The sequence below is a fragment of the Leuresthes tenuis genome, unplaced genomic scaffold, assembly GCF_036924035.1.
Source record: "Leuresthes tenuis unplaced genomic scaffold, fLeuTen1.0.hap1 SCAF_5, whole genome shotgun sequence".
Lineage (NCBI taxonomy): Eukaryota > Metazoa > Chordata > Actinopteri > Atheriniformes > Atherinopsidae > Leuresthes > Leuresthes tenuis.
In genome coordinates this window covers 35,648,551-35,674,279 of record NW_027325359.1, presented here as the reverse complement: position 1 = coordinate 35,674,279, position 25,729 = coordinate 35,648,551, and the positions used below count along the sequence as shown (strand labels likewise).

At 43.7% G+C, this 25,729-nt stretch overlaps 1 protein-coding gene across 2 annotated transcripts in view; it reads right to left on the bottom strand.

The window, feature by feature from the left end:
- LOC140307760 (guanine nucleotide-binding protein G(o) subunit alpha) overlaps window positions 1–11,885 on the bottom strand; it is a 141,576-nt gene extending 129,691 nt beyond the window's left edge. Inside the window, exons 1-2 of one of the 2 annotated variants that reach the window (XM_072386753.1) lie at window positions 11,171–11,885; window positions 10,490–10,532 (exon numbers count right to left, since the gene is read on the bottom strand). In XM_072386753.1, coding sequence (XP_072242854.1) covers window positions 10,490–10,532; window positions 11,171–11,288 — 161 coding nt within the window. In that variant the 5' untranslated portion in view covers window positions 11,289–11,885. The remainder of the gene's footprint in view (window positions 1–10,489; window positions 10,533–11,170) is intronic. The other variant, XM_072386752.1, reaches the window with a different exon arrangement.
- Between the last annotated feature and the right edge of the window lie 13,844 nt (window positions 11,886–25,729).

Sequence of the window (25,729 nt, the reverse complement as noted above, 5' to 3'; positions counted from 1 at the left end):
CCCAACCTCCAGTTGATCTGGTAGGTCTTTACGACCCAACCTCCAGTTGATCTGGTCGGTCTGTACGACCCAACCTCCAGTTGTTCTGGTCGGTCTATACGACCCAACCTCCAGTTGATCTGGTTGGTCTGTACGACCCAACCTCCAGTTGATCTGGTAGGTCTTTACGACCCAACCTCCAGTTGATCTGGTTGGTCTGTACGACCCAACCTCCAGTTGTTCAGGTCGGTCTGTACGACCCAACCTCCAGTTGTTCAGGTCGGTCTGTACGACCCAACCTCCAGTTGATCTGGTAGGTCTTTACGACCCAACCTCCAGTTGTTCAGGTCGGTCTGTACGACCCAACCTCCAGTTGATCTGGTCGGTTTTACGACCCAATCTCCAGTTGTTCAGGTCGGTCTATACGACCCAACTTCCAGTTGTTCAGGTCGGTCTGTACGACCCAACCTCCAGTTGTTCAGGTCGGTCTGTACGACCCAACCTCCAGTTGATCAGGTCGATCTGTACGACCCAACCTCCAGTTGTTCTGGTCGGTCTGTACGACCCAACCTCCAGTTGTTCAGGTCGGACTGTACGACCCAACCTCCAGTTGTTCAGGTCGGACTGTACGACCCGACCTCCAGTTGTTCAGGTCGGTTTTTACGACCCAACCTCCAGTTGTTCAGGTTGGTTTTTACGACCCAACCTCCAGTTGTTCTGGTCCGACTGTACGACCCAACCTCCAGTTGATCTGGTCGGTCTGTACGACCCAACCTCCAGTTGATCTGGTCGGTCTGTACGACCCAACCTCCAGTTGATCAGGTTGGTTTTTACGACCCAACCTCCAGTTGTTCAGGTCGGTCTGTACGACCCAACCCCCAGTTGATCAGGTCGGTCTGTACGACCCAACCTCCAGTTGTTCAGGTCGGACTGTACGACCCAACCTCCAGTTGTTCAGGTCGGTCTGTACGACCCAACCTCCAGTTGTTCAGGTCGGACTGTACGACCCAACCTCCAGTTGTTCAGGTTGGTTTTTACGACCCAACCTCCAGTTGTTCAGGTTGTTTTTTACGACCCAATCTCAAGTTGTTCTGGTCGGTCTGTACGACCCAACCTCCAGTTGATCAGGTCAGTCTGTACGACCCAACCTCCAGTTGTTCAGGTCGGTCTGTACGACCCAACCTCCAGTTGATCAGGTCGGTCTGTACGACCCAACCTCCAGTTGATCAGGTCGGTCTGTACGACCCAACCTCCAGTTGATCAGGTCGGTCTTTACGACCCAACCTCCAGTTGTTCAGGTCGGTCTGTACGACCCAACCTCCAGTTGATCAGGTCGGTCTTTACGACCCAACCTCCAGTTGTTCAGGTCGGTCCTTACGACCCAACCTCCAGTTGATCTGGTCGGTCTGTACGACCCAACCTCCAGTTGATCAGGTCGGTCTTTACGACCCAACCTCCAGATGTTCTGGTCGCTCTGTACGACCCAACCTCCAGTTGATCAGGTCGGTCTGTACGACCCAACCTCCAGTTGATCAGGTCGGTCTGTACGACCCAACCTCCAGTTGATCAGGTCGGTCTTTACGACCCAACCTCCAGTTGTTCAGGTCGGTCTGTACGACCCAACCTCCAGTTGATCAGGTCGGTCTTTACGACCCAACCTCCAGTTGTTCAGGTCGGTCCTTACGACCCAACCTCCAGTTGATCTGGTCGGTCTGTACGACCCAACCTCCAGTTGATCAGGTCGGTCTTTACGACCCAACCTCCAGATGTTCTGGTCGCTCTGTACGACCCAACCTCCAGTTGATCTCGTCGGTCTGTACGACCCAACCTCCAGTTGATCTGGTCGGTCTGTACGACCCAACCTCCAGTTGATCAGGTCGGTCTTTAACACCCAACCTCCAGTTGTTCAGGTCGGTCTATACAACCCAACCTCCAGTTGTTCAGGTCGGTCTTTACGACCCAACCTCCAGTTGATCAGGTCGGTCTTTACGACCCAACCTCCAGTTGTTCTGGTCGGTCTGTACGACCCAACCTCCAGTTGCTCTGGTCGGACTGTACGACCCAACCTCCAGTTGTTCAGGTCGGTCTATACGACCCAACCTCCAGTTGTTCTGGTCGGTCTATACGACCCAACGTCCAGTTGTTCAGGTCGGTCTGTACGACCCAACCTCCAGTTGTTCAGGTCGGTCTGTACGACCCAACCTCCAGTTGTTCAGGTCGGTCTGTACGACCCAACCTCCAGTTGTTCAGGTCGGTCTTTACGACCCAACCTCCAGTTGTTCAGGTCGGTCTATACGACCCAACCTCCAGTTGTTCAGGTCGGTCTTTACGACCCAACCTCCAGTTGATCAGGTCGGTCTTTACGACCCAACCTCCAGTTGTTCAGGTTGGTTTTTACGACCCAACCTCCAGTTGTTCAGGTCGGTCTATACGACCCAACCTCCAGTTGTTCAGGTCGGTCTTTACGACCCAACCTCCAGTTGATCAGGTCGGTCTTTACGACCCAACCTCCAGTTGTTCAGGTCGGTCTTTACGACCCAACCTCCAGTTGTTCAGGTCGGTCTTTACGACCCAACCTCCAGTTGTTCTGGTCGGTTTTACGACTCAACCTCCAGTTGTTCAGGTCGGTCTATACGACCCAACCTCCAGTTGTTCAGGTCGGTCTTTACGACCCAACCTCCAGTTGATCAGGTCGGTCTATACGACCCAACCTCCAGTTGTTCAGGTCGGTCTTTACGACCCAACCTCCAGTTGTTCAGGTCGGTCTTTACGACCCAACCTCCAGTTGTTCAGGTCGGTCTTTACGACCCAACCTCCAGTTGTTCAGGTCGGTCTTTACGACCCAACCTCCAGTTGTTCAGGTCGGTCTGTACGACTCAACCTCCAGTTGATCAGGTCGGTCTGTACGACCCAACCTCCAGTTGTTCAGGTCGGTCTTTACGACCCAACCTCCAGTTGTTCTGGTCGGTTTTACGACTCAACCTCCAGTTGCTCTGGTCGGTTTTACGACTCAACCTCCAGTTGCTCTGGTCTGTCTTTACGACCCAACCTCCAGTTGTTCAGGTCGGTCTATACGACCCAACCTCCAGTTGTTCTGGTCGGTCTTTGGAACAAAACCATGTGGTTCTTTGTTCTGCCCTGGCAAAGACTTCGTGCTGCATTAGCACCCGTTTTTTGGAGTATCCTGAACCTTTGGCAGTGAAAAAAACTGCTTCTAAGTTGGAACTGCTGGAACCATTTCGGTGGGAAACCCCCTCATGAGTGATGAGAAGTAGTCCCAGAGATGTGAAGTCATTACGATACGAGTATTGTTTTCTCTGGTAGCAGATTGTCTTCCTCCACCAAAGGTGGCCAAAAAAAACTTCCTCTTTGTTTCTGGGGGAAAGGTTCAGGGGGTTCTCCTCCACAGCTCATACTAATGTCAGTGCAGGCAGAACACAGCCTGGGATCGCTGCACTTTGACTGTTTCTGTCACAGAAAACATCTCATGCTGCAGGAGGATATGACCGACATTTTTGTGGTTTCGAAGCCGGGACTTTTTAAAACCAGAGTACCAGAGTCTTGAAACCAGAAATCAGCCCATCTGGTATGAAGACAGATGGAAGAACGATGTAGAAGCTTCATTACCTGACTCATTTACAACATGCAGAGGGGATTCAAACCCTACAACACGCATGTGGGAACCAAAGACTCATGCTGAGGCAGCCAATCAAATCCTTCCTGTGCCGAGCAGATTCATCCAGCCAATGACGGGCGACTATCTGGCTGATGCAGATTGAATTAGTTCCACACACCCTCTCCTTTGTTGCTGTGTTTTCTCTCCTTGTTTGGGACCATCTCAGGATAAGGAGGCTGATAATTATCAGGGAGTCCAGGACTCTTCTCCTCTCTCTTTGTCACTTCCTCCGGCTCGCTTAATAAGTGAGAACATGTTCTCTCGCTTTGCACAAAATGTCTTTCCTTCCCCCTTTCTTCCCACTCCCCACTTTGAAAATATACACGAATCTTCCTGCCATTTGCTTTGACTCTCCTCCCGTTACTAACGCCTCTTTTTCATCCTTACTTCCCCCACTTTGCACATCTTCAAGTGGGGAAATTCATGCATTTTCCTGCCCTGAACATGTATTTTCTTTCATTAAATCCTCCCTTTCTGCCTGAAACGCCGCCACCTTCCCCCCTTCCTCCTTCCATTCTCCTCTTCTGAGGCTTAAACCTAATTATCTCCTGTTCTGCAGAGAGAAACCGGTGGGAACAGCCTGTGGGAAGCGGAGCAGCCGTGAGGGACGGGCAGCGTTTGTTCTCCCTTCGGCTAGTCGCCTCCGATCATGTCAGCAAGGCACAAACACACACTGTAAAGCGCCAGAGACGAGGAAAAGAAGAAGGACAAGATGCATCCAGCGCTGGGTTAGTTTGATCTGACACACAGGACAGCGGAACACGGGCTAATCGAAGCAGTTTGGCTAAAACACATGAAAAGCTGCTCTGAGGAGCATCAGCCTGCAAAGATCCTAACGCAGCATCTTTTCCGTTATCTGAGGCGCACACAACAGCAGCCTTACTGCACCTCAAGGATCCGACTCAAAGCAAATAAGAGGCAAGCTGCTCAAACATTTAGCAGCTTTTCGTTAAACTGTAAATAGTTTTTCTGTGTTTGCAGAGCAGAACCGTCTCTGGTCAAACATTCCTGGCATTCTTTGCATTTACACACAGGGATAATGAAGTTTAGGCCTGTCTGGGAGCACTTTTTGAGTCTATTAGCTGCACAATTATGGCAAGAATCTTACCTTAAAATGACAATATTCCAGCCCGGGTATCCATTTATTTCAGAATATGAAATACTTCTTTTGTAACGACGACTTTTTCGGGTTGGAACTCAAAATCTTTGCGAATTATTTCTACATTTATGGAGAAGTTGATCAAAAATAGGTCTCGACTGCTCCAATAATGTTAATATCTTCAGTTTAATGTCTGAAATACTTAAGGTACAGTTAGAGCCTGAACCACTCACTGTTATTCTAGGAGTGTCAGATGATATTAAGAAATGTTTCCTCTCCTATAGTCTCATCTTTGCCAAGAAATTACTTCTGATGCATTGGAAAAAGAAAGAAGCACCACCACAAAGATGTGGCTTATAGGTCTTACTAATACTCTGCATTTAGAGAGAATTTAATAGATTCTCATGGATAAACTCCCGATATTTGAAAAAATTTGGTCATTATCTCACACCTCATAGTGGCAATTAATTATTTTTTATATTTTTTGCCCTGTATTAAGACAAATTAATGAATAGACGGTAGGATGGGAACTTTTTGTTGCTGTTTTCTTTTTAATTTATGTATCTGTTTTTTCTTCCCTTTACATGTTTGGCTATTATTTCACTTTCCATTGTTATGTAAAAAAAACAACAAAAATAGAGCGCTGTATCCTAGTTTTCTATTTGGTGAACTGTTTACTTATAAGTTTGCTGTAAATGTATAACTCTATAACAACAACAAAAAAAATACTATGAAGTTTAGGTCTGTCTGGGAGCACTTTTTGAGTCTATTAGCTGCACAATTACGGCAAAAATCTTACTTTAAAATGACAATATTCCAGCCCGGGTACACATTTATCTCAGAATATGAAATACTTGCTTTGTAACGACGACTTTTTCGGGTTGGAACTCAAAATCTTTGCGAATTATTTCTACATTTATGGAGAAGTTGATCAAAAATAGGTCGCGACTGCTCCAATAATGTTAATATGTTCAGTTTAATGTCTGAAATACTTAAGGTACAGTTAGAGCCTGAACCACTCACTGTTATTCTAGGAGTGTCAGATGATATTAAGAAATGTTTCCTCTCCTATAGTCTCATCGTTGCCAAGAAATTACTTCTGATGCATTGGAGAAAGAAAGAAGCACCACCACAAAGATGTGGCTTATAGGTCTTACTAATACTCTGCATTTAGAGAGAATTTAATAGATTCTCATGGATAAACTCCCGATATTTGAAAAAATGTGGTCATTATCTCACACCTCATAGTGGCAATTAATTTATTTTTTATATTTTTTGCCCTGTATTAAGACAAATTAATGAATAGACGGTAGGATGGGAACTTTTTGTTGCTGTTTTCTTTTTAATTTATGTTTTTTCTTCCCTTTACATGTTTGGCTATTATTTCACTTTCCATTGTTATGTAAAAAAAAAACCAAAAATAGAGCGCTGTATCCTAGCTTTCTATTTGGTGAACTGTTTACTTATAAGTTTGCTGTAAATGTGTAACTCTATAACAACAAAAAAAAAATACTATGAAGTTTAGGTCTGTCTGGGAGCACTTTGTGAGTCTATTAGCTGCACAATTATGGCAAAAATCTTACTTTAAAATGACAATATTCCAGCCCGGGTACACATTTATCTCAGAATATGAAATACTTGCTTTGTAACGACGACTTTTTCAGGCGGAACTCAAAATCTTTGCGAATTATTTCTACATTTATGGAGAACACGAAACAGCTCGAAGCCAAACGACACTTTTTACTGATTAAAACCAGGAAATGACTGAAGTCTCAGCGGCTCACATCTGAGAAGACATTGTGGTCACCTCACTGTCAGCTAATGAGGCTCAAAAACATGTTCTGGGTGTGTTAAGCAGGAATAATTCATCCCTTTTAGACAGTTACAGCCGTCAGAACCAGAACTTTAACTTTAACAGGAGGAGGCTGCCCTTCTGGGAGGAACTTGGAACGATTCCCCCTCTTTTCCTCGCTCCTGCTCAGTTGGAAATATTCTCAGATTGAATCAGTTTCCTCACAGTTTGCCACCTTTGCACACGCCTGAACACATACAGGCTCCATAAACAGACGGTAAACAGGCTGCAGATATGCTGTTCACACATGACCCAGTCCCTTCAGCTGCTGGCCGATCATTACACTCACTGATTAACACCCAGTCCAGTCATTCTCATGATTCCTAGCTCAAATCCTTCTTTTATTGCTTCTCTCTGCACGGTGTAAATTGCAGCTTACTCATTCATAGCTAACTTTGCCGAGCACCTGCACTCCCTGCTATCAGAGCTTTATCATCGCTTATTGCATCATCTCAGAAAGCAGCCATCTGCATTCACAGAGCCTGGACCGGAGCAGCGTGAGCAGCTTTCCTTAAAAACCTGCAGAGCTGATTCAAAGCCAGCAGCAACTCCGGTGGGAGCAGATATTCCTGCTGAACCGAGTGATGATGAACTCCTCACATCCACTCGCTGAGATCAAACACACAGCATTAAATCTAGATCTGATCCACTGATCTCTGCTTCTGTCTGAGGAAAACACACACAGACGGGTCTGAGCCCGCCCCAGATGTTCAAAGCCTTGGAAAGTCGGGCCTTTCCACTGCTGGAAATAATAACTGACCAGGAACACGGCGGCTTCCCCGCAGGCCGCTGTCCCGCCTCCCTGTTTAAACTGCTTTTTGCTGGTGGAATTTTAGGGTTTTCACACCAAACATCTGTGGATGCACCACATTTTCACAGAGCACGTCCAGTTAGAAACAATAAAACATGTTTAAAGACACCCCCCCAACAAGAATCCAGTCAACTAAAGATGCAAATCAGGAGCCAACGCCATGCTGAGCGGGTGGGGATGGAGACGGGTTAACTTTTCATGGAAAAATCATCCGAAGATGTCACTTGGATGAGCTTTTAGGGGTTTAAAGAACGCCTGGAGAGTGTGAAAATGTGGATGAAGCATTCCTGTTGGGTGTCATGCTGCTCTTTACCCAGAAATGCCGTGAAATCAAGCGAGTGCACGAGGAAACAGACCTGGGTTCTGTGCCCAGCCAGAGGCGGCACGGCCGGGATGATTAAAGGGATGCAGCTCTGTTTGTGCAGAAATCCTGTAAAGTGTCTTGGTTTTATCTCTGATTATTCCCATTCAGTCACATGGAAACGTGTTGGACTCAGTCCAGAGTCTCCGATGCATTCAGAGGTGAAGAAACAGGCTCATCTGGACCCACTGGATCATGGGATACGTGAAAAGCAAAGCCTATTATCGGCTAAAACACCCGGAGAAATGACGCAGCGGAGCAGACTGAAGGAAAACGTCTGTCAGGGACAGAGGAGGGGTGTGCTGCAGCTGATGAGCATCTGGCTTTTCAGAGGGATTTGAATAAGTCCTGCTGGTGTATGACAGGATTATTACACTGATGCTGTAAGTACAAATATACTGTTAAAGTATGCTAAGGGTCCGAGAAGCTCAGATAAGTCCCAGCAGAAGCATCATTAAGTGCATTATAATGATATCACAGGAGGAATAATCATCAGGAAGCTTTAATTAACTCGTTCAGCTCGCTGCTAAGCACCAAAGACTCGTGTTCAGCCTCTGAAGGAGAGGAACAGCAGGACTGAGAAGTAAGCCCAGCAGCCAGCCAATGGACAGGCTCCGATTGAGTTATTTTCACCACTTCTGCTCCTAAAAAGAAAACTATTCAGTGAAGAAGTTCTAAAGTGGCAGAAAACAGGGAAAAAGCAGAAAATCACACGTTTTTCGCAGGTTTCCTGTGTCACCGACACCCTGCAGCATCATCAGCTAACGGACCAATGAACAAGTCCCACAACAACAGAACAGGAGCCCTTTTAGCCTTAAAATACATTCATCTGAAGCCTTTTACTGTCTATCTGACACCAAGATCTTCTCTTTGTGGATACGTAACGACGACCAAACTGTCTGAAAATCAACAGAAGTCATCAGAAAACCTGAAAGCAACAATAAAAGATGGGAAAAATGTGACAGATGTTCAGATAAATCCTCCACTGAGGTGAGAGCAGAGCCAAACGCCAACATTTTGGTGCTTTTCGAGGCTCTTGTTGGTTAAATCTGTAAACTGGGAGGCAGATTTAGCCCTGATCCCCTCCATGTGGTCTTAGCCTTTCACTCAGTGATCAAACACTGAAGAACAGAGCTGCTAAGGTGAACCAAGCATCCATCCATCATCATATCGTCCCAATTCCATGTGACATAATTTACCAGAATTTAATCATTCAAGCACTTTTTAAGTCTCTGTTTGGCACCAAAACTACTTGGTTAAATGTAGGAAAAGATCATGATTTTTTTGGACTGCACTCTGTCAGGTCTCACGGAGGCTCTTAAGTTTTTTGTACCTTGTCTTGTCACTTCCTGTTTTATTTTGAAATATTAACAACTGACCGAACAACAGCTGATCGATTTTGATCGATATCGCGATATATCGATATTTTGTTACCCGATAAAGTATCGATTTTTCAGCTGTGGGTATTGATTTTTGACTGCAAAGCCTGGCTGGACTAGGGCTGAGCGATTTTTATCGATATCGCGATATATCGATATTTTGTTACCCGATAAAGTATCGATTTTTCAGCCGCGGTTATTGATTTTTGACTGCAAAGCCTGGCTGGACGTGTGGAGGTTTTGAGATGAATATAAAAAACGGGAAAAAGGCTTGAAGATGAAAGCTATTTCTTGTATTTGCAGCCAAAAAATTACAGTCAAGAGACCAATTGTCAGGTCTCACAGAGGCTCTTAAGTTTTTTGTACCTTGTCTTGTCACTTCCTGTTTTATTTTGAAATTAACAACTCCTCTCGTTTCAGATAACTTTCCCTTCCTCCCGTGTCTCATTGTCTTCCCTGATTCCCAAAGTGTTTCCCCCTGTTCCCCTTGGTTCCTCAGGTGTATTTAGTCTGCGTCTCGTTGCCAGTGTGTTGAATTGTCTTCCTCTAGCCTCCAAAGTGGCTTGGTTTTTAGAGCACTTTTTAAGTCTCTGTTTGGCACCAAAACTACTTGGTTAAATGTAGGAAAAGATCATGATTTTGAGTGAAATAAACGCTTAAAGCTGAGTTGGTTGATCGTTGTTAAAGATGTGGAACGACACAGTTCCACTGCTTTTCTCTGACATGTTACAGCTGATGACTCCAGTCAAATATCTGGGATTGTTCAGCAAACACAACGGTCCAATGAGACAGAACATCAGTTTGGTTTGTGGTATTCTCAAGCTTAGTTTTTGAGAATTGTGGAAGATTGGGTGGAGAAAAACAAGCCAGAATTCTCAGAGCAGAGCCAAACGCCAACATTTTGGTGCTTTTCGAGGCTCTTGTTGGTTAAATCTGTAAACTGGGAGGCAGATTTAGCCCTGATCCCCTCCATGTTGTCTTAGCCTTTCACTCAGTGATCAAACACTAAAGAACAGAGCTGCTAAGGTGAACCAAGCATCCATCCATCATCATATCGTCCCAATTCCACGTGACATCATTTACCAGCAGCACAAGCAACCCTCCAGCTTCATTACTGTATTCCACAGCCGGCTGTGGAGCCTCCTTCCACCCAGAATCAGCTGTTTGATGAGTGCTGAGGTCAGAAGTGTGAGGGGTCGCGTCCTGCAGGCCACCGTGCTGCAGACTCGCCTCAGATATGGTGTGAGTGTGTGTGTGAGCTGTAGTTTTACCGATGATGAGCAGGGAAGATGAAGATGTACAGTTATTACACCGTGAGTGTTGAAGACTTACTTCATCTGTTTGACGATGGTGCTTTTCCCTGACTCTCCGGCTCCTGAGGGACAAGACACAAGAAGACAATGTAAACACGGTGCGTGCGCGTGCGCGCGCGCGCGTGAGACACAGAACAGAGAAAGAGGAAGAGGCGGAGGGTCTTAAAAAGCTCCCTGAAGCTCAGCGGCAGGGGGTGGAGATAAAAAGGATGGAGAAAGTGGCTGCACCCTTTTTTTTTTTTTACCCCCTTCCTCCATCTTGGAAGTTACTTTGACAAACAGATACACCCTAATTTCCCCCAAATAATCCAAGCTTTAATCCCTCATCTGCGACCAAAGCGCAGAGACTGGCTGCTGCTGCCATTTTCCTGCCTCCATCTGCAGCTCAGCCCTCTGCTGGAGCTGCACCCCGACACCCTGGCGGCTTTATTTCCCCGCGCGCCACACCTTCCGCATCAGAACAGGTGGATTTAATGGGCCGGAATAAAACAGCTGGATTTAATGGGCCGGAATAAAACAGCTGGATTTAATGGGCCGGAATAAAAAGGCGGGGTGTGATTACTTTATATCGCCTTTAAATTCTAATTGTCTAATTGTGTCTATCTTTTTTTCCTTTAATTTATGCATTTGTGCCACAGCCTCCGGCGGTGGTCATTTCTCGGCACCCCCTCCGAGGCGCGCGCCCTGCCTTATTTCTTACCGAGCAGCAGCAGCTTCACGTCTTTGGACGCCGTGAGTCCGTCCTCCTTCAGGTTTTTCTCGATGGCTTTGCTCCGGTCCAGAGCCGCCCTCTCCTCCGCGCTCAGAGTACATCCCATGGTTAGAGAACACAGCTTGATAGCGTACCGGGAACCGGGATCCACGCCAGAAAACGCAGAAAACTGACGGATAACTTAAAGTTGTACGTTGAAACAAAGCCGAGCGCAGATCCTTTATTTCTCTCTGGTTATATTTCCACCTTTGCTGAGCACTGCCTTCGATCCCTCTGTCTCTCTCTGGGCAGCTCCCTCTCTCAAGCCGGGGCCGGAGGCGCCGTTACAGCATTTAAATCAGCGATCCAGTCGGTTTGATCCACAGCGCAAAGACGCCCCGCTGAAGCCTCCGCAGCTGGCTGGTTCTCAGGGGGCTCAGTGTTCGTTCTCCGGCTCTCTTCTGATTTCTTCCCGTCGGTAAATCTCGATAACGGTTCCCTTCTGCTCCACTCGACACTGTTTCTCAGTTACTGGGCGGCGGTGAGCAGCGCTCGCATCGCTTGCTTCTCACGGCGGCGCGCACTGAACCTCTCCTCCGTTGGGATCCTCCGGGCGGGCGGCGGGGACTCGCTCAGTAGCTCTACTGCCTCCCGGTAGCTCCGGTAGGGGCTCGGTCCTCCGTTAGTTCATTCGTTCTGTTGCAGGTTGCTGACGTCAGAGCAGAGACAGCAGAGCGCACCGGCTCCCGGTGGCACCGCCTGGTGGTGCGTTTGTTACGCAGAAGCGAGACAACTGGTTAGTTATTGGTTAACAGCAAGTTAATAGTTTGTTTAGTGAGAAGCACCGGATTTTTCTTGGATCCAGAAGACATATTCAGTCCAGAAAATGACCAAAAAGCCACACAGATTAATCAGAAAACACTGGTTAAACTGGTTAAACTGGTTAAGAAACGCCCTTTATCATAGCCTGAACTGTGCAATATGAATACAGTTTTGTTTTGTACAGAACCTTCCCTCCTCCTGATCAATATGCAGACTGTATTGATCATTATTGAGCATCAACACGTATAAACGTGCAGGTGACGCGTTAAACTGCAACTTTCCGCTCAGCACATAACTAAATAAAATGCTTCACACGCTGTTAAACACGTGAGCGAGCCTGTTATAATCCAAGCGGACATGAGAGCACCTGCTCACCTTTAGACAGTGTTGCTTTCAGGTGGAATTCATGAGCTGCAGATTCTGACAGCTGTGAAGTGGAAGCTGTCAGGAAACATCCTCTCAGCGGCCCCAGAACCATCTGGACCCGCAGTAAACACCACCACGTTTCAAGGCGCCATATGTCCTCCACTATAAGTTACAGATTTCTAAAGTTACAACCAAAACTCACACGTTTTTACCCATGAAAGAAAATAAAAACATGCCACGTCTTACATATTAATACATCGATTGTACTTTATGCAAAACGAAAGGCAAAGCGACGGTTTCTGCCCTCGAATGTGAAACTTTCGTTTAAATGTGGACTAATTTACGTATTACTTGCTTTTTGTGACACTGAGCCGGATAAAATGTGGAAACTGGAGTTTAGAAACCTTGTTGATAACCAGGATTTATTTTCTTTACAGTCGAAGATGAAAAATTCTGCTTCACTTGGGAATGTTACAGATACCCTGCATTTGGACAGTTTTTAAATGTATCATATGTAGGGCATCTTTACCTGGTGTACAAACGCAATAATACCATATAGCAGGTATTCTTTTGTCTTTCTAAGGGTGTTTGTTTGTCAGTGTTTGTGAAGAAATGTGGCCCAGGAGTAGGGATGGGAATTGTTAAGAATTTAGCCGAAATTATATCGCTTATCGGTTCGGTTCCTTATCGATTCTCATCCAGTTATACATAGAACTAATGGCTTCGGTTGCAGAAAGACTTCAACCAACATTTTATCTATTCTCGCGGCTGTCATTTTACTTTCCCTGCTTATGAAAGGCAGCTGCCTCTGAGCCTGCCTCCTCTTGCAGTCCTCATCGACTAACTGTTGATATCAGATGGAAATGATTCATACAGGATGTCGCTAACATTATTTCAATCGACAGGACCTGGAAGGTTTACCTTTCAGGGATCTCAAGCTTTGAATGCAGGCAGCAGGGACATCCCCAGCCCCCCTGGGGTCTCTCATTAATGATGTTATTATCAGTGTTGTTATTAATAACTGCTCTGCTCAGACTCATTGGAGACGTGCTTGTTTCCTGCCGTTGCCATAGCGACAGCGGCGCACCAGATACATTTATATTATCTTTTTTTTTTCAGTGTGAGAAACGCGTGTGGCTTGAGAGCCCTGTTACACTCAACAGGACCTGGAAGTGTTACCTGGAATCGCTTAGCAGCGCGTCAGACTTTACATTCGTGCACAGTAACTGCATGCTGTGCGGTCAAAAGTTTCAGGGTGTTGGAGGTATTTCCATCTTTGAAGTGATCACAGCTCTGCACGTGTTGTAACTAGTCCTAGTTTTGTCCTTTTTGGTGAAATAAATCAAACTTTGGCGCGCTTCTGCCTCGACGCCATGTTGGAAACGTTCAGAGCTAAAACATGACGTCATCGCGCAACTGTGTCCGACGTCAGCAGAACCTATAGGCAGGAGAATTACTGGTAATTACTGGTTCTCAGGAGACACCTATTTGAACAGGAACCGGCCCAAAGATGCTTCTGCAGGGGGGGAGAATGTCCCAGTTAGTCCCGAAGCTTCACTGGCGCGTGACTGACATTAAAACGGAATATTCACGGAGCTATGACAATCTGAGCTGATGTGAGCAAACATCTGGCCGACACATATATAAGTTATCAGAAGAATTTCTCATTCACTGAGACGATCCCGCGAGACATTCTCTGATCACGCAGAAGGGAAATATTACACTGGAAAAGACAGTTTAGTTGAATTTTTTTCAACATTTACCTGTGTGTGTGTGTGTGCGCGCGCAGCGGTGCGCGGCGTGTGTGAGAGCAGACCAGGTGTGTGTGTGGGCGTGGCCTCTGTGTGGATCAACCAGGTGGGAAACACACTTGTGTGTGTGATTTATTCAGATTCTTTGATAGTTTTCTGATAAATTCAGATTTTTTAAATATTGTTTGAATTATTTCAGGATATTTGAAAGGGAAAATAAATATAAATATTGTATATATAATAATAATGATAATATATATTATCTAAGAACATGTTTAAAATCTTTTTAGACATTTATCATCTTTTGAGTTTTATTTTATTAAGTTTCATTCCATATTTATTCATAATATTTCTTAATTTTCTGTTATTAATCAATTTAATTGATTATCTTTGTTCACATAATGTTTTTTTTTTTACTTTTTATTTGTTTTTCTTTCAATTCTGACAAATTAATTCAGAATTTTTCTTTTTTCGTTTCCTTGTTTGTAACTTTTTAATCTTTTAAAAAGCTAATTTGAATATTGTTCAAATTATAGGAGAACATTTAAATGGGATGTTTGTGTAATCTTAATATTCTTACTTATTTTCTTATATTTTTCAGGTATTTTGATTGATTTTTGATATTATCAGTCAATTTTTACAGACTTTTTGAATCTTATCTGTTTTTTTCTGCATATTTATTTATTATTAATTTGATTTTTTCTTTCTTTATCAGGTGTTTAAGCTTCTGCACTTTAACTAAGTGCTTTTGGTAGTTAAATGTGACCAAGTTAAAGTTAAAAGGAGTCACCACAGAGTCAGATGGTGGTACCCAAAGTGAAAGAAGAGCAGAACCGGTTCAGTTTCCTGTCTCAGGTGAAAGTGGATGTTTTAGAGTCAGCTGCCCCCAAACAGAAACTCGTAGGTTGGATACAAAACTGAATCAAAGGTTTGAAACAAACAGAAGACCCTGAAACGTGTTAAAAACGTGATATTTTACGGAGTCATGGTTTGAAAAGCAAAGAAAGAATTATCAGAAGCTAATCAGGCTGTAGGAATAAAGCAGAATAAATTCTCTTAGAGTAAAACAAAAAGAAGATGTTCCTCCAGTAGTTCATCATATAATCTGATTCAGAAGCAGTGAAAACAGAAAATACTGAGTTAAAGAGGCTCAGTTAGCACAATGACATCATTTTAATCTGCTGTGAAAAGCACGATCCTGTGTGATCGAAGCCGTTTATGTGCTTATAGTGAAAAATAACTGCAGCTTTCGCTCTGTTTGGATGGATTAATGTTGCACACACACACACACAGCCAGTGATGCAAGACCTTGTGGGAAAGTGTAAGAGCTCCACTTTGCTCAGACTGGAGGTGAGATCCACCGACTGACAACATGGACGCTGAGGGGACTAAAAACTGCTTTTTGGAACTCATTAAACGACAAATCTATGCTAACTTAGCTGATTAGAAAGAAATCTATTCTCAGTAAGTTAATTCTCAGTTAATTTCCCACGACTTCCTGTGAGTTTCCAGCCAGTTCTGGTCCAAAATGTCCAACAGTGGCTTCGGCTTCTTTGTCGTTGAGTGTTGCTTTAGTCCAAAGAAGAAGTAGCGGTGCATTCACATCAAGATTTAAGGAATAACTTTAATGCTGCAGACAAATGGCCCAGATTTGAGGTTTTCAGGGGCAACATTTACAGTGTGATGTGGCTCGCAGGCTCAGGTTCAGCCTTTAACAGTCCAAAAGATACAGAACATCATTTAATCTAGCTTGGTTTGTGGTATTCTCAAGCTTGTTTTTGAGAATTGTGGAAGATTGGGTGGAGAAATTGAGAAATTGAGCCAGAATTCTCAGAGCAGAGGCAAACGCCAACATTTTGGTGCTTTTCGAGGCTCTTGTTGATTAAATCTGTAAACTGGGAGGCAGATTTAGCCCTGATCCCCTCCATGTTGTCTTAGCCTTTCACTCAGTGATCAAACACTGAAGAACAGAGCTGTTAAGGTGAACCAAGCATCCATCCATCATCATATCGTCCCAATTCCATGTGACATCATTTACCAGAATTTAATCATTCAAGTCTCGAGTTTTAGAGCACTTTTTAAGTCTCTGTTTGGCACCAAAACTACTTGGTTAAATGTAGGAAAAGATCATAATTTTTTTGGACTGCACTCTGTCAGGTCTCACGGAGGCTCTTAAGTTTTTTGTACCTTGTCTTGTCACTTCCTGTTTTATTTTGAAATATTAACAACTGACCGAACAACAGCTGATCGATTTTTATCGATATCGCGATATATCGATATTTTGTTACCCGACAAAGTATCGATTTTTCAGCCGCGGTTATTGAATTTTGAGGGCAAAGCCTGGCTGGACGTGTGGAGGTTTTGAGATGAATAAAAAACGGGAAAAAGGCTTGAAGATGAAAGCTATTTCTTGTATTTGCAGCCAAAAAATTACAGTCAAGAGACCAATTGTCAGGTCTCACAGAGGGTCTTAAGTTTTTGTACCTTGTCTTGTCACTTCCTGTTTTATTTTGAAATTAACAACTCCTCTCGTTTCAGATAACTTTCCCTTCCTCCCGTGTCATGTGTCTCACTGTCTTCCCTGATTCCCAAAGTGTTTCCACCTGTTCCCCTCGGTTCCTCAGGTGTATTTAGTCTGCGTCTCGCTGCCAGTATGTTTAATTGTCTTCCTCTAGCCTCCAAAGTGACCAAAGTATTTCAAGATCTTGTTTATTAATGATTTCCTCCTTGAGAGTGATTTTCTGTTGTAAGTTTTCCCATAGATTTAGTCAAGTGAAGTTTTCTTTGTCTTGTCGTTTATTCAGTGGAATCTCCGGTAGAGGAGTGTCTTTGATTTATAATTATAACTTTCATAGTAACTCCATTAGAAGGAGTCTCTTTCTGTTTATTGGTTTGTTAAATTTCTATAGAGCCTTTCTATAGATAAGTTTATTTGTAAGATTTCTATAACCTTTTGTTTTGTCCTTCTAGCGTGGAGAGAACTTTCTTTTGATAAGTTTTATAGTCTCACTCTCCTCTCCAGAAGAAGAGGGAATTAGGAATTTATAATCTATTATTTTGCTCTACAAGTGACTATCATTATATAAATAAAATCTGATTATTGATGCTACCCTGCAGTGCTTTCACGGATCGTGACACGTGACATCACACGTCGGTCATGTTTCGGGTTTGGTTTGTGTGTTTTTTTTGCCTTTAATGGACGGAAGAGACTGGAAAGTGTGGAGGAAGATGAGGAATCAGCATTACAAAGACGGGACGTTCTCTGAGGTAGTTTCCATTAAATAAAGTGACTGATTCCCCAAAAAGCTCAGCTGCTCTTTCTGACCCGTGCTTGGAAAAATCTCTGAGTTTTGACGGGACTCTTGGACGTTTCCACCAAAAGCAGAACGTCTTTCAGGAGAGAAAAGCTTCACAAGAGATCAGTTAGTTATGTTCACTGAAGTAACCATGGAAACAGCATCACGCCCTCAGCAAACAAAGCAAAGAGCACCATTCCTATGAAAAAGTGCAGATATTTATCGAACACCTACGTGTTCTTTTCTGAGGAAGAGCACAGAGGCTGGGGCCTGATGTGGCCATGAAAAGCAGAGAGTGGGAAGGAGGCTAACTGGAGGTGCCTGGATATGATTTATAATATAAAAAGCTCTGAAAAACACGTTCAAAGGAGGAAAACGCTGCGTTAGATTAGGCCCGAGCGATGGTGTGAAAAGTAGGAATGGAGAGGAGGAAGCAGCTTGTTCTGAGACTGCAGGGAGAGGAAAAGAGATGAGACAAGAAGTGGAATCAGTAATTATAACAAAGCAGACGGGAGGTCAGTGTTGAATGAAATCTGGGAGCCATGAAAGCTCAGAGACTTTCACAATGTGTCCATCATTCATCCATAAACATCTAAAGTGACCTGGAGCAACATATAAAGTACTTACTGACCCTCAGGGAAGGTTTCTCCGGCTGACTTTACGGTAGCTGTGACCTCAGTTATCAGGACATGATGCAGATTAGAGCAACAACCGTGAGAAGAAGCCCGTTTATCTGGGTTTTGGTATGAAAAGCCCTCATTTTTAAACATGTCTGATGGTTTAAACGAGCTTTAGAATCAGCCAAAACTTCAGCCAGTCTTTATTTTAATGGTGGAAATGCTTCATGGACACACACCAGATGTATTCAGATGAATCTGTTTGTTCTCAGGAGAGCAGATTAATGAGGGCAACGGTTTAAATCCAGTGAGAAGAGACCAAATGACTCTGATTTATCGGTGTGAAAAGGTTTGGAGTCCATGGATGGATGATCTGGAGTCTGGTGGAGGGCTTCTGCTGAGGCTCCAGCTGAGGAAAGTGGAGGAGGTGGAGTTTTCTGAGCTGCTGAGTGAAGAAACACACATCTGGAAACACTGAAGCAGCCCAGTGAGCGAGGTCTTCCTGTTACTTTATAAAGCAGCAACACTTGTTGTTTCTGTTGTTTCAGATCACTGAAGAGAATAAAAGAGAAAGCAGCTTTTGGGAAATGATGAGCCTGAATCTGTCGAGGTGTCGTAATAAAAGCCTCCAACCAGCGACCTGAAATTAAAATTAGAGTCCCGTGCATCTGTCCCCAAACTATCTTTTAATCAGGATTTAAACAACGAGGTGCTGAGATTTGGTTAAAAAAACATCCCAGTCCTGAGACTGTGTTTCTGCTGCCTCCACATTAAGAAGAATAATCCTCATCCTGTGCTCAGGAGAGACCCTGATGGTCAACGTGAGAGAGTTTCTGTCTGAGAAAACGTCTCAGGAGGGAGGTGAAGTGATGAATCTGTTGGAAAAATTATATAGTTATACTATGACAGAAGAGTCCCTCCATCTTTTCCTCTTCTATGATTCAAGCAAAAGTGTTTTGACTCTAGTACTAGTCTTTCCCATAATATTAACTGGTGAGAAGCACCTTTTATGTTCCTTCCCATAATAATGAATGGGGAGAAAAGCACCTTTTCCCATAAAATCATGTGATCAGCAAGCATAAGCAACATAAATAGCTGGAGCACCATTTTGTCGGGAGACAACTCTGAGCAGCTTCCTGACAGGTTGTGCCGACTTGTCTCTTTCTTGCAAGAAATAAATGTTTTGTGTTAATCGTATCCAGCGACTCTGAGCCTAATTTTGAGAGAATTTTTCAGAAATATTGGTCCTTCGAGCCGGATTCTACAATCCTTTCCACCTCCCAGAATCGGAGCTGAAACCGTGCACGGGGGAGTCCAGGACTCCTAACTGAAGTCCTCTCAGCAGGGTTTCTGATAGAGGCCGGCTGCCACTGGCTGGAGGAAAGGTAACAGAATCTATTTTTGAATCAGTGGACAGACTCGCTGGATTCTTCCTTGTTTAACTTACCAGTGGATTTATGGTAAGGAACCCTTTGTGTTACTATTGTTGGCGAGAAATAGTGTGATTATTAGGGAAAATTATGATTATTTAACTAACAATTGTTGGAAACTAGAGGCCTTTTAACTAAATTGGGGCGTTGCTATTTTCCTAAGAATATTACTATTTCGAATGCAACCTAGTAAAGAACTTTTAACTGGTAACTGTGTAGAAGTTGTGTTGGATCACTCACAATTGAAGCAGTCAGAAAAAGTTAGCCTTTTAACTGGTAACTGTGCTCATTTTATGAAAGAGAAGAGCAGATTATCTGTATTCTGAGCCTTTAGATGTGAAAGAATATCTGAAATATCTCACAACACCTGTCCCATCTGCTCTTCTGAGTGTTGGTTGTGCTGATTTTGGTCAAAGTGTGTCGTGATAAAGTTCATCACATCTGGCAGACATAAAGCTCCGAAGTTACAATAACCACAACAGTTATTTTCTGTGAAGTTTTTAATATTCTGCAGAATTTATGGAGTTAATCCTTTTTTTTTTAACTTGAGCTGCTTTTTTGAGCTGTTTTTAGTGAGAAATGATTCTCCAGCGCAGCAGAACTCTGACTTACAGCCATATAGACATCCTGCAGTGAAGCTTCGCTTTTGTTTTCCGACCCCAACCCGCCGCTGCTTCCTCATCCGTCCATCAGACTCCTCCCCAGCAGAAGCACCGCTTCGGATGGCCTTCTGCTTTATGTGCTCAATAATTTAGCGCAGCCCCGGAAGGATGTCATAAAAATTGAGGAAAAGGTTCCTCACTGCTGGTTTATGAGCTGAGGAGGAGGCATTCAGACAAATAAAAAATAATGGAAATACTAAATAAACTAACAGAAGGTGGTTAAAATGTCAGAAATCGAGTTGGATACCCCACAAAAAAAACGTTTTCTCTGTAAAACCGGAGCAAAGGTTATCAGCATCTCCATCAGTTATCAACAAAAGATGAGCAGAAAGTGCAGCTGTGAAGATATTTGATGCAGATCAGATGATGATGAGGAGGCTGATGAAGAACAGCGCTGTGATGTCCTGAAGACGCGCTCAGAGACGCTCAGAGACGCTCAGAGACGCTCAGAGACGCTCAGTCCAAAGAGAAAGCTAAAGCTAAACTAAAGCGAAACTAAAGCGAAACTAAAGCTAAACTAAAGCGAAACTAAAGCTAAACTAAAGCTAAACTAAAGCGAAACTAAAGCTAAACTAAAGCTAAACTAAAGCGAAACTAAAGCGAAACTAAAGCGAAACTAAAGCGAAACTAAAGTTAATCTAAAGCGAAACTAAAGCGAAACTAAAGCGAAACTAAAGCGAAACTAAAGCTAATCTAAAGCTAAACTAAAGCGAAACTAAAGCGAAACTAAAGCTAATCTAAAGCTAATCTAAAGCGAAACTAAAGCTAAACTAAAGCTAAACTAAAGCTAATCTAAAGCTAAACTAAAGCTAATCTAAAGCTAAACTAAAGCTAATCTAAAGCTAAACTAAAGCTAATCTAAAGCTAAACTAAAGCGAAACTAAAGCGAAACTAAAGCTAAACTAAAGCTAAACTAAAGCGAAACTAAAGCTAATCTAAAGCTAAACTAAAGCGAAACTAAAGCTAAACTAAAGCAAAACTAAAGCGAAACTAAAGCGAAACTAAAGCTAAACTAAAGCGAAACTAAAGCTAAACTAAAGCGAAACTAAAGCGAAACTAAAGCGAAACTAAAGCGAAACTAAAGCGAAACTAAAGCTAAACTAAAGCGAAACTAAAGCTAAACTAAAGCGAAACTAAAGCTAAACTAAAGCTAATCTAAAGCTAAACTAAAGCTAAACTAAAGCTAAACTAAAGCAAAACTAAAGCTAAACTAAAGCCTCTCATATCAGCTCTTTAACCCTCCATCTTCAGATGAACTGTATTGATGTTTAACTTGCATAACATTTCTCTGAAAGTCTAAATCAGTATAAGATATGTGCTGTTTGAAATAAAAACACTGATTTACAGGCTGTTTGAGCTTCATATTTAATCAAAAACAGTGAAAACACTGAATGTGAGCTGTTGAAACTGACATATTTCTTGTTTTTTCTTTAATCTGATGCTGGCAACACATTACGAAGCAGATGGAAAAGGAGCAAAGAAACGCTTCCTCCTCCTCTGGGCTCAGGTTTTTTCTGTATATTTCATTTGAAATATAACATTTGAGGAAACTGGACAAGTGGAGGACAAAAGAAGAAGTGTCAGGCCTAAAAAACTATCTCCAGCAGATGAACAGGATCTGAAAGTGATGTCCTTAAGAAAGAGGAAAAAATCCAGCTGTGACCTGACAGGACCTGAGAGATGCATCTGGACCTTCAGCTGATCCATCTACTGTTGGCCCAAGCCTCATCAGAAATGGGCTCCATGGAAGGGTGGCTGTCAAGAAGCCGTTCTTAAGGAAGGGAAACAGGGAGAAAAGGCTGAGCTGTGCCAAATGACACAAGAAGTGGACTGAAAATCAGTGGCAACAGGTCTTATGGAGGGATGAATCCTCCCCAGAGCCCGGACCTCAACATTATTGAAGCAGTGTGGGATCATCTGACAGAGAACGGAACAAAAGGCAGCCCACATCCAAAGAAGAGCTTTGGGATGTCCTTCAAGAAGCCTGGAGAACTATTCCTGAAGACTCCTTAAAGAAATGACAGAAAGCTCGTCTCAGAGGGTTCAGGCTGTGTTGGAGAATAAAGGAGCTCAGACCAGAGATTCACTTTAAAGCTGCTGAGAACTGATAAAAAACTCTGTTTCTGCCTCAGATTCTGGGTTTATGTTCATGTTTGAACATGTTTCAGTGAATCTCTGCAGCTGCTTCCTGTTTTTATGGAAATATGTAAAGAATTAGGACTTTTTTCTCTGTTTTATATCATTTATTTCATGTTACATTCTCATAAAAACCCAGAAGGTTCAGACCAGATATTAAAGTTTTCTTAGAAAGAAATTAAGGCGAAATTCAGTGTAAAATCACTCTTTTTTTTTCCTGGAAGATAGATAATAGATCATTCTGCACAGCAGAAGTGCAAAGATCAGCTGATTTTTCGTGGTTTGTGGCTCTTTTAAGGCGCAGCCATGCAGCCAATGAGCGGCCACCTGCAGGATCAGCTGACTTTAGATCGTTTAGATCGTTTTGTTTTAATTTCTCACATAATTACAACTGAAGATGCTCTAAAACTGCAGAATAAGACGGATAATCTGAATGTTGGGGTCTCCAAGTTAAAGCAGTTGTTAGATTTCCCTTCTGTTAACGCTGTTAATCCACTGTTTATCCACTAAATCCCCATTGGTTTCACTCGGTATCGGATCGCTCAGAAGGTCCGGCAGGGAATCGTTTACCGATCTTTGCCGTTTTTTAGGAATCGAGCCGTTCGTTTGCATTGAAGAGGAGAAATGAGACGGAATGAGGAGTCAGAAATATGTTTGTTCCACCATTTCTACCATTTCTTCTTAGATGTGAGCCTAACATGTGAAGAATGTGAAGTCTGACCATGCATTAGTGATAATGTGAGGGTAAATATGAAGTAATTCAGTGTTCTCCTCTTGTTTGACGTCAGTAACTTAATTCCAACACCAGCCCAGTGACCCTCACAACTCCAGCAGAGCTATAAAAAGACATTTTACATGAAAAATGCAGCGTTTCAACCCCAAACAGGGCTTTTTATGCCAAGTCTTCCAGTTTTATATGAACAGCTGTTGGCACAAAATAAAGAAGGAACTGCAGCCACAGAGAATAAAAGAAGCTCTTCTTCTTGCACCTCGTCTCGCCTCCTGATCTCACCTGTGCACCCTCGCCTTTATCCTCACACCTGAGACACACTGAAGCTGTTCTCTTTGGACCTGAGCGCTTCAGGGAGAAACTGTCTGATTTTATAGTTACTCTAGATGGTATTTAGATGGCTTCTAGTCCTACAGAGAGGAACTTTTGACCAGAATTTATCATTTGACTCATATATAAAACAGGTTTCTGCCTTCTTTCACCTTCGTAATATTGCTAAAATCAGGACCATCCTGTCTCAGAGCAGAGAAACTGCTCCATGCATCTGTTCCTTCAGGACTGAACTACTGTAATTCCTTATTATTGTTCTGTCCCACAGATTCTCTGAAAAGCCTCCAGCTGATCCAAAACCCTGCAGCCAGAGTTCTGATGAGATCTAACAGCAGAGATCATGTTTCTCCAGTTTTAGCTTCTCTTCATTGGCTCCCTGTTAGATTCAGAATAGAATTTAAGATTCTTCTCCTCACATATAAAGCTCTTAATGACCGAGCTCCATCATATCTTAAAGATCTCACAGTTGGATATTTCCCCAATAGAGCACTTTGCTCTCAGGCTGCAGGTTTCCTTGTGGTTCCCAGAGTTTCTAAAAGCAGAATGGGAGGCAGAGCCTTCAGTTATCAGGCCCCTAAAAGCAGAATGGGAGGCAGAGCCTTCAGTTATCAGGCCCCTAAAAGCAGAATGGGAGGCAGAGCCTTCAGTTATCAGGCCCCTAAAAGCAGAATGGGAGGCAGAGCCTTCAGTTATCAGGCCCCTAAAAGCAAAATGGGAGGCAGAGCCTTCAGTTATCAGGCCCCTAAAAGCAGAATGGGAGGCAGAGCCTTCAGTTATCAGGCCCCTAAAAGCAGAATGGGAGGCAGAGCCTTCAGTTATCAGGCCCCTAAAAGCAGAATGGGAGGCAGAGCCTTCAGTTATCAGGCCCCTAAAAGCAGAATGGGAGGCAGAGCCTTCAGTTATCAGGCCCCTAAAAGCAGAATGGGAGGCAGAGCCTTCAGTTATCAGGCCCCTAAAAGCAGAATGGGAGGCAGAGCCTTCAGTTATCAGGCCCCTAAAAGCAGAATGGGAGGCAGAGCCTTCAGTTATCAGGCCCCTCTCTGTGGAACCAGCTGCTTGTGTTTCCCTGTTCCAGCAGGTATCCTTTGAATGGTGTTATGGTGTTTTTCCTCCTCTTTTCCCTCTTTTCTGTCTTCTCAAACCCCAGCTGGTCCAGGCGGATGGCCACCCTTCCTGGTTCTGCCTGAGGTTTCTTCCTGGTTCTGCCAGAGGTTTCTTCCTGGTTCTGGTTCTGCCAGAGGTTTCTTCCTGGTTCTGGTTCTGCCAGAGGTTTCTTCCTGGTTCTGCCAGAGGTTTCTTCCTGGTTCTGGTTCTGCCAGAGGTTTCTTCCTGGTTCTGCCAGAGGTTTCTTCCTGGTTCTGCCAGAGGTTTCTTCCTGGTTCTGGTTCTGCCAGAGGTTTCTTCCTGTTAAAGGGAGTCGTTCCTTTCCACAGTCCCTCAGGCTCAGGACGGGAGATTGGACTGAAGACAAGTTTTGGTCCAATCTGTTGGTTTCCTTAGCTCGGATATTATTTATGAATTGGCTCCATATGAATTAATTGGATTATGATTACAATGAATTGAATTCCTTTTGTCTTGAATTGGACTTTATTACTTAAGTGCCTTGAGATGACTGTAATTGTTGTAATCTGGCGCTTTATAAATAAAGCTGAATTGAAGTGAACCAGTGCTTCCTTCGGTCTTCACGCTGCCCTCACAGGATGAAACATGCAGGGATGTGTTTTGTTTTTCCTCTTTAGGCAGAGCCTCGTCTCTGTTGTTAGACCCTGGTGCCGGCAGCTGAAGTGCTCCAGCTCCCGGTCGTTATAAATTAAAGACACTTTGTTCTGTTGCACTGGCTCTGCATCTGTCCCCAGTTCAGACTCCCGACCGGCGTTTAAGCAGGAAACACAGAGAGCATTTACCTCAGTTTGTGGAGGAAATTCTGAGAATACACGGATGCATCCGCACTGCTTTGGATGCTTTGCTAGCTTTGTGTGTTTGTGTGTGTGCTGGCAGGCTTGTGCAGGGAGAGGTTCAACGCTAAAGCGATGAAAGGAGAGGCACTCAGGGACAACACAAGCCTTTCCAAGTAGCACTCAGCCTGAATAATGCAGCAGCTTGGAGAAGGGGAGATAAAGAAGAGGAAGAATTACAGGAGACGGTGTGAGATGGATTATGGAGAGAGCTCAGTGAAAGGTGGAGGAGATGCAGGTGAAATACGACCTCGAGTCATCCACAGTACTTCAGAATACCTCTGATCATTTCCTAGATTTAGATCCGTGATTGAAAGATAATTTAGGGGACGAACCGAGGCTTAAAGCCCAGCTGGGGCCTTGTTCAGTTTGTTATCCTCAACATGCTGAGCTGTTGTCCAGCTGAGGCAGCAGATGTAGCTAATATATAGCACGAGTTACCGCCCAGGTAGAAGGAGACGTTGGAGTTTATC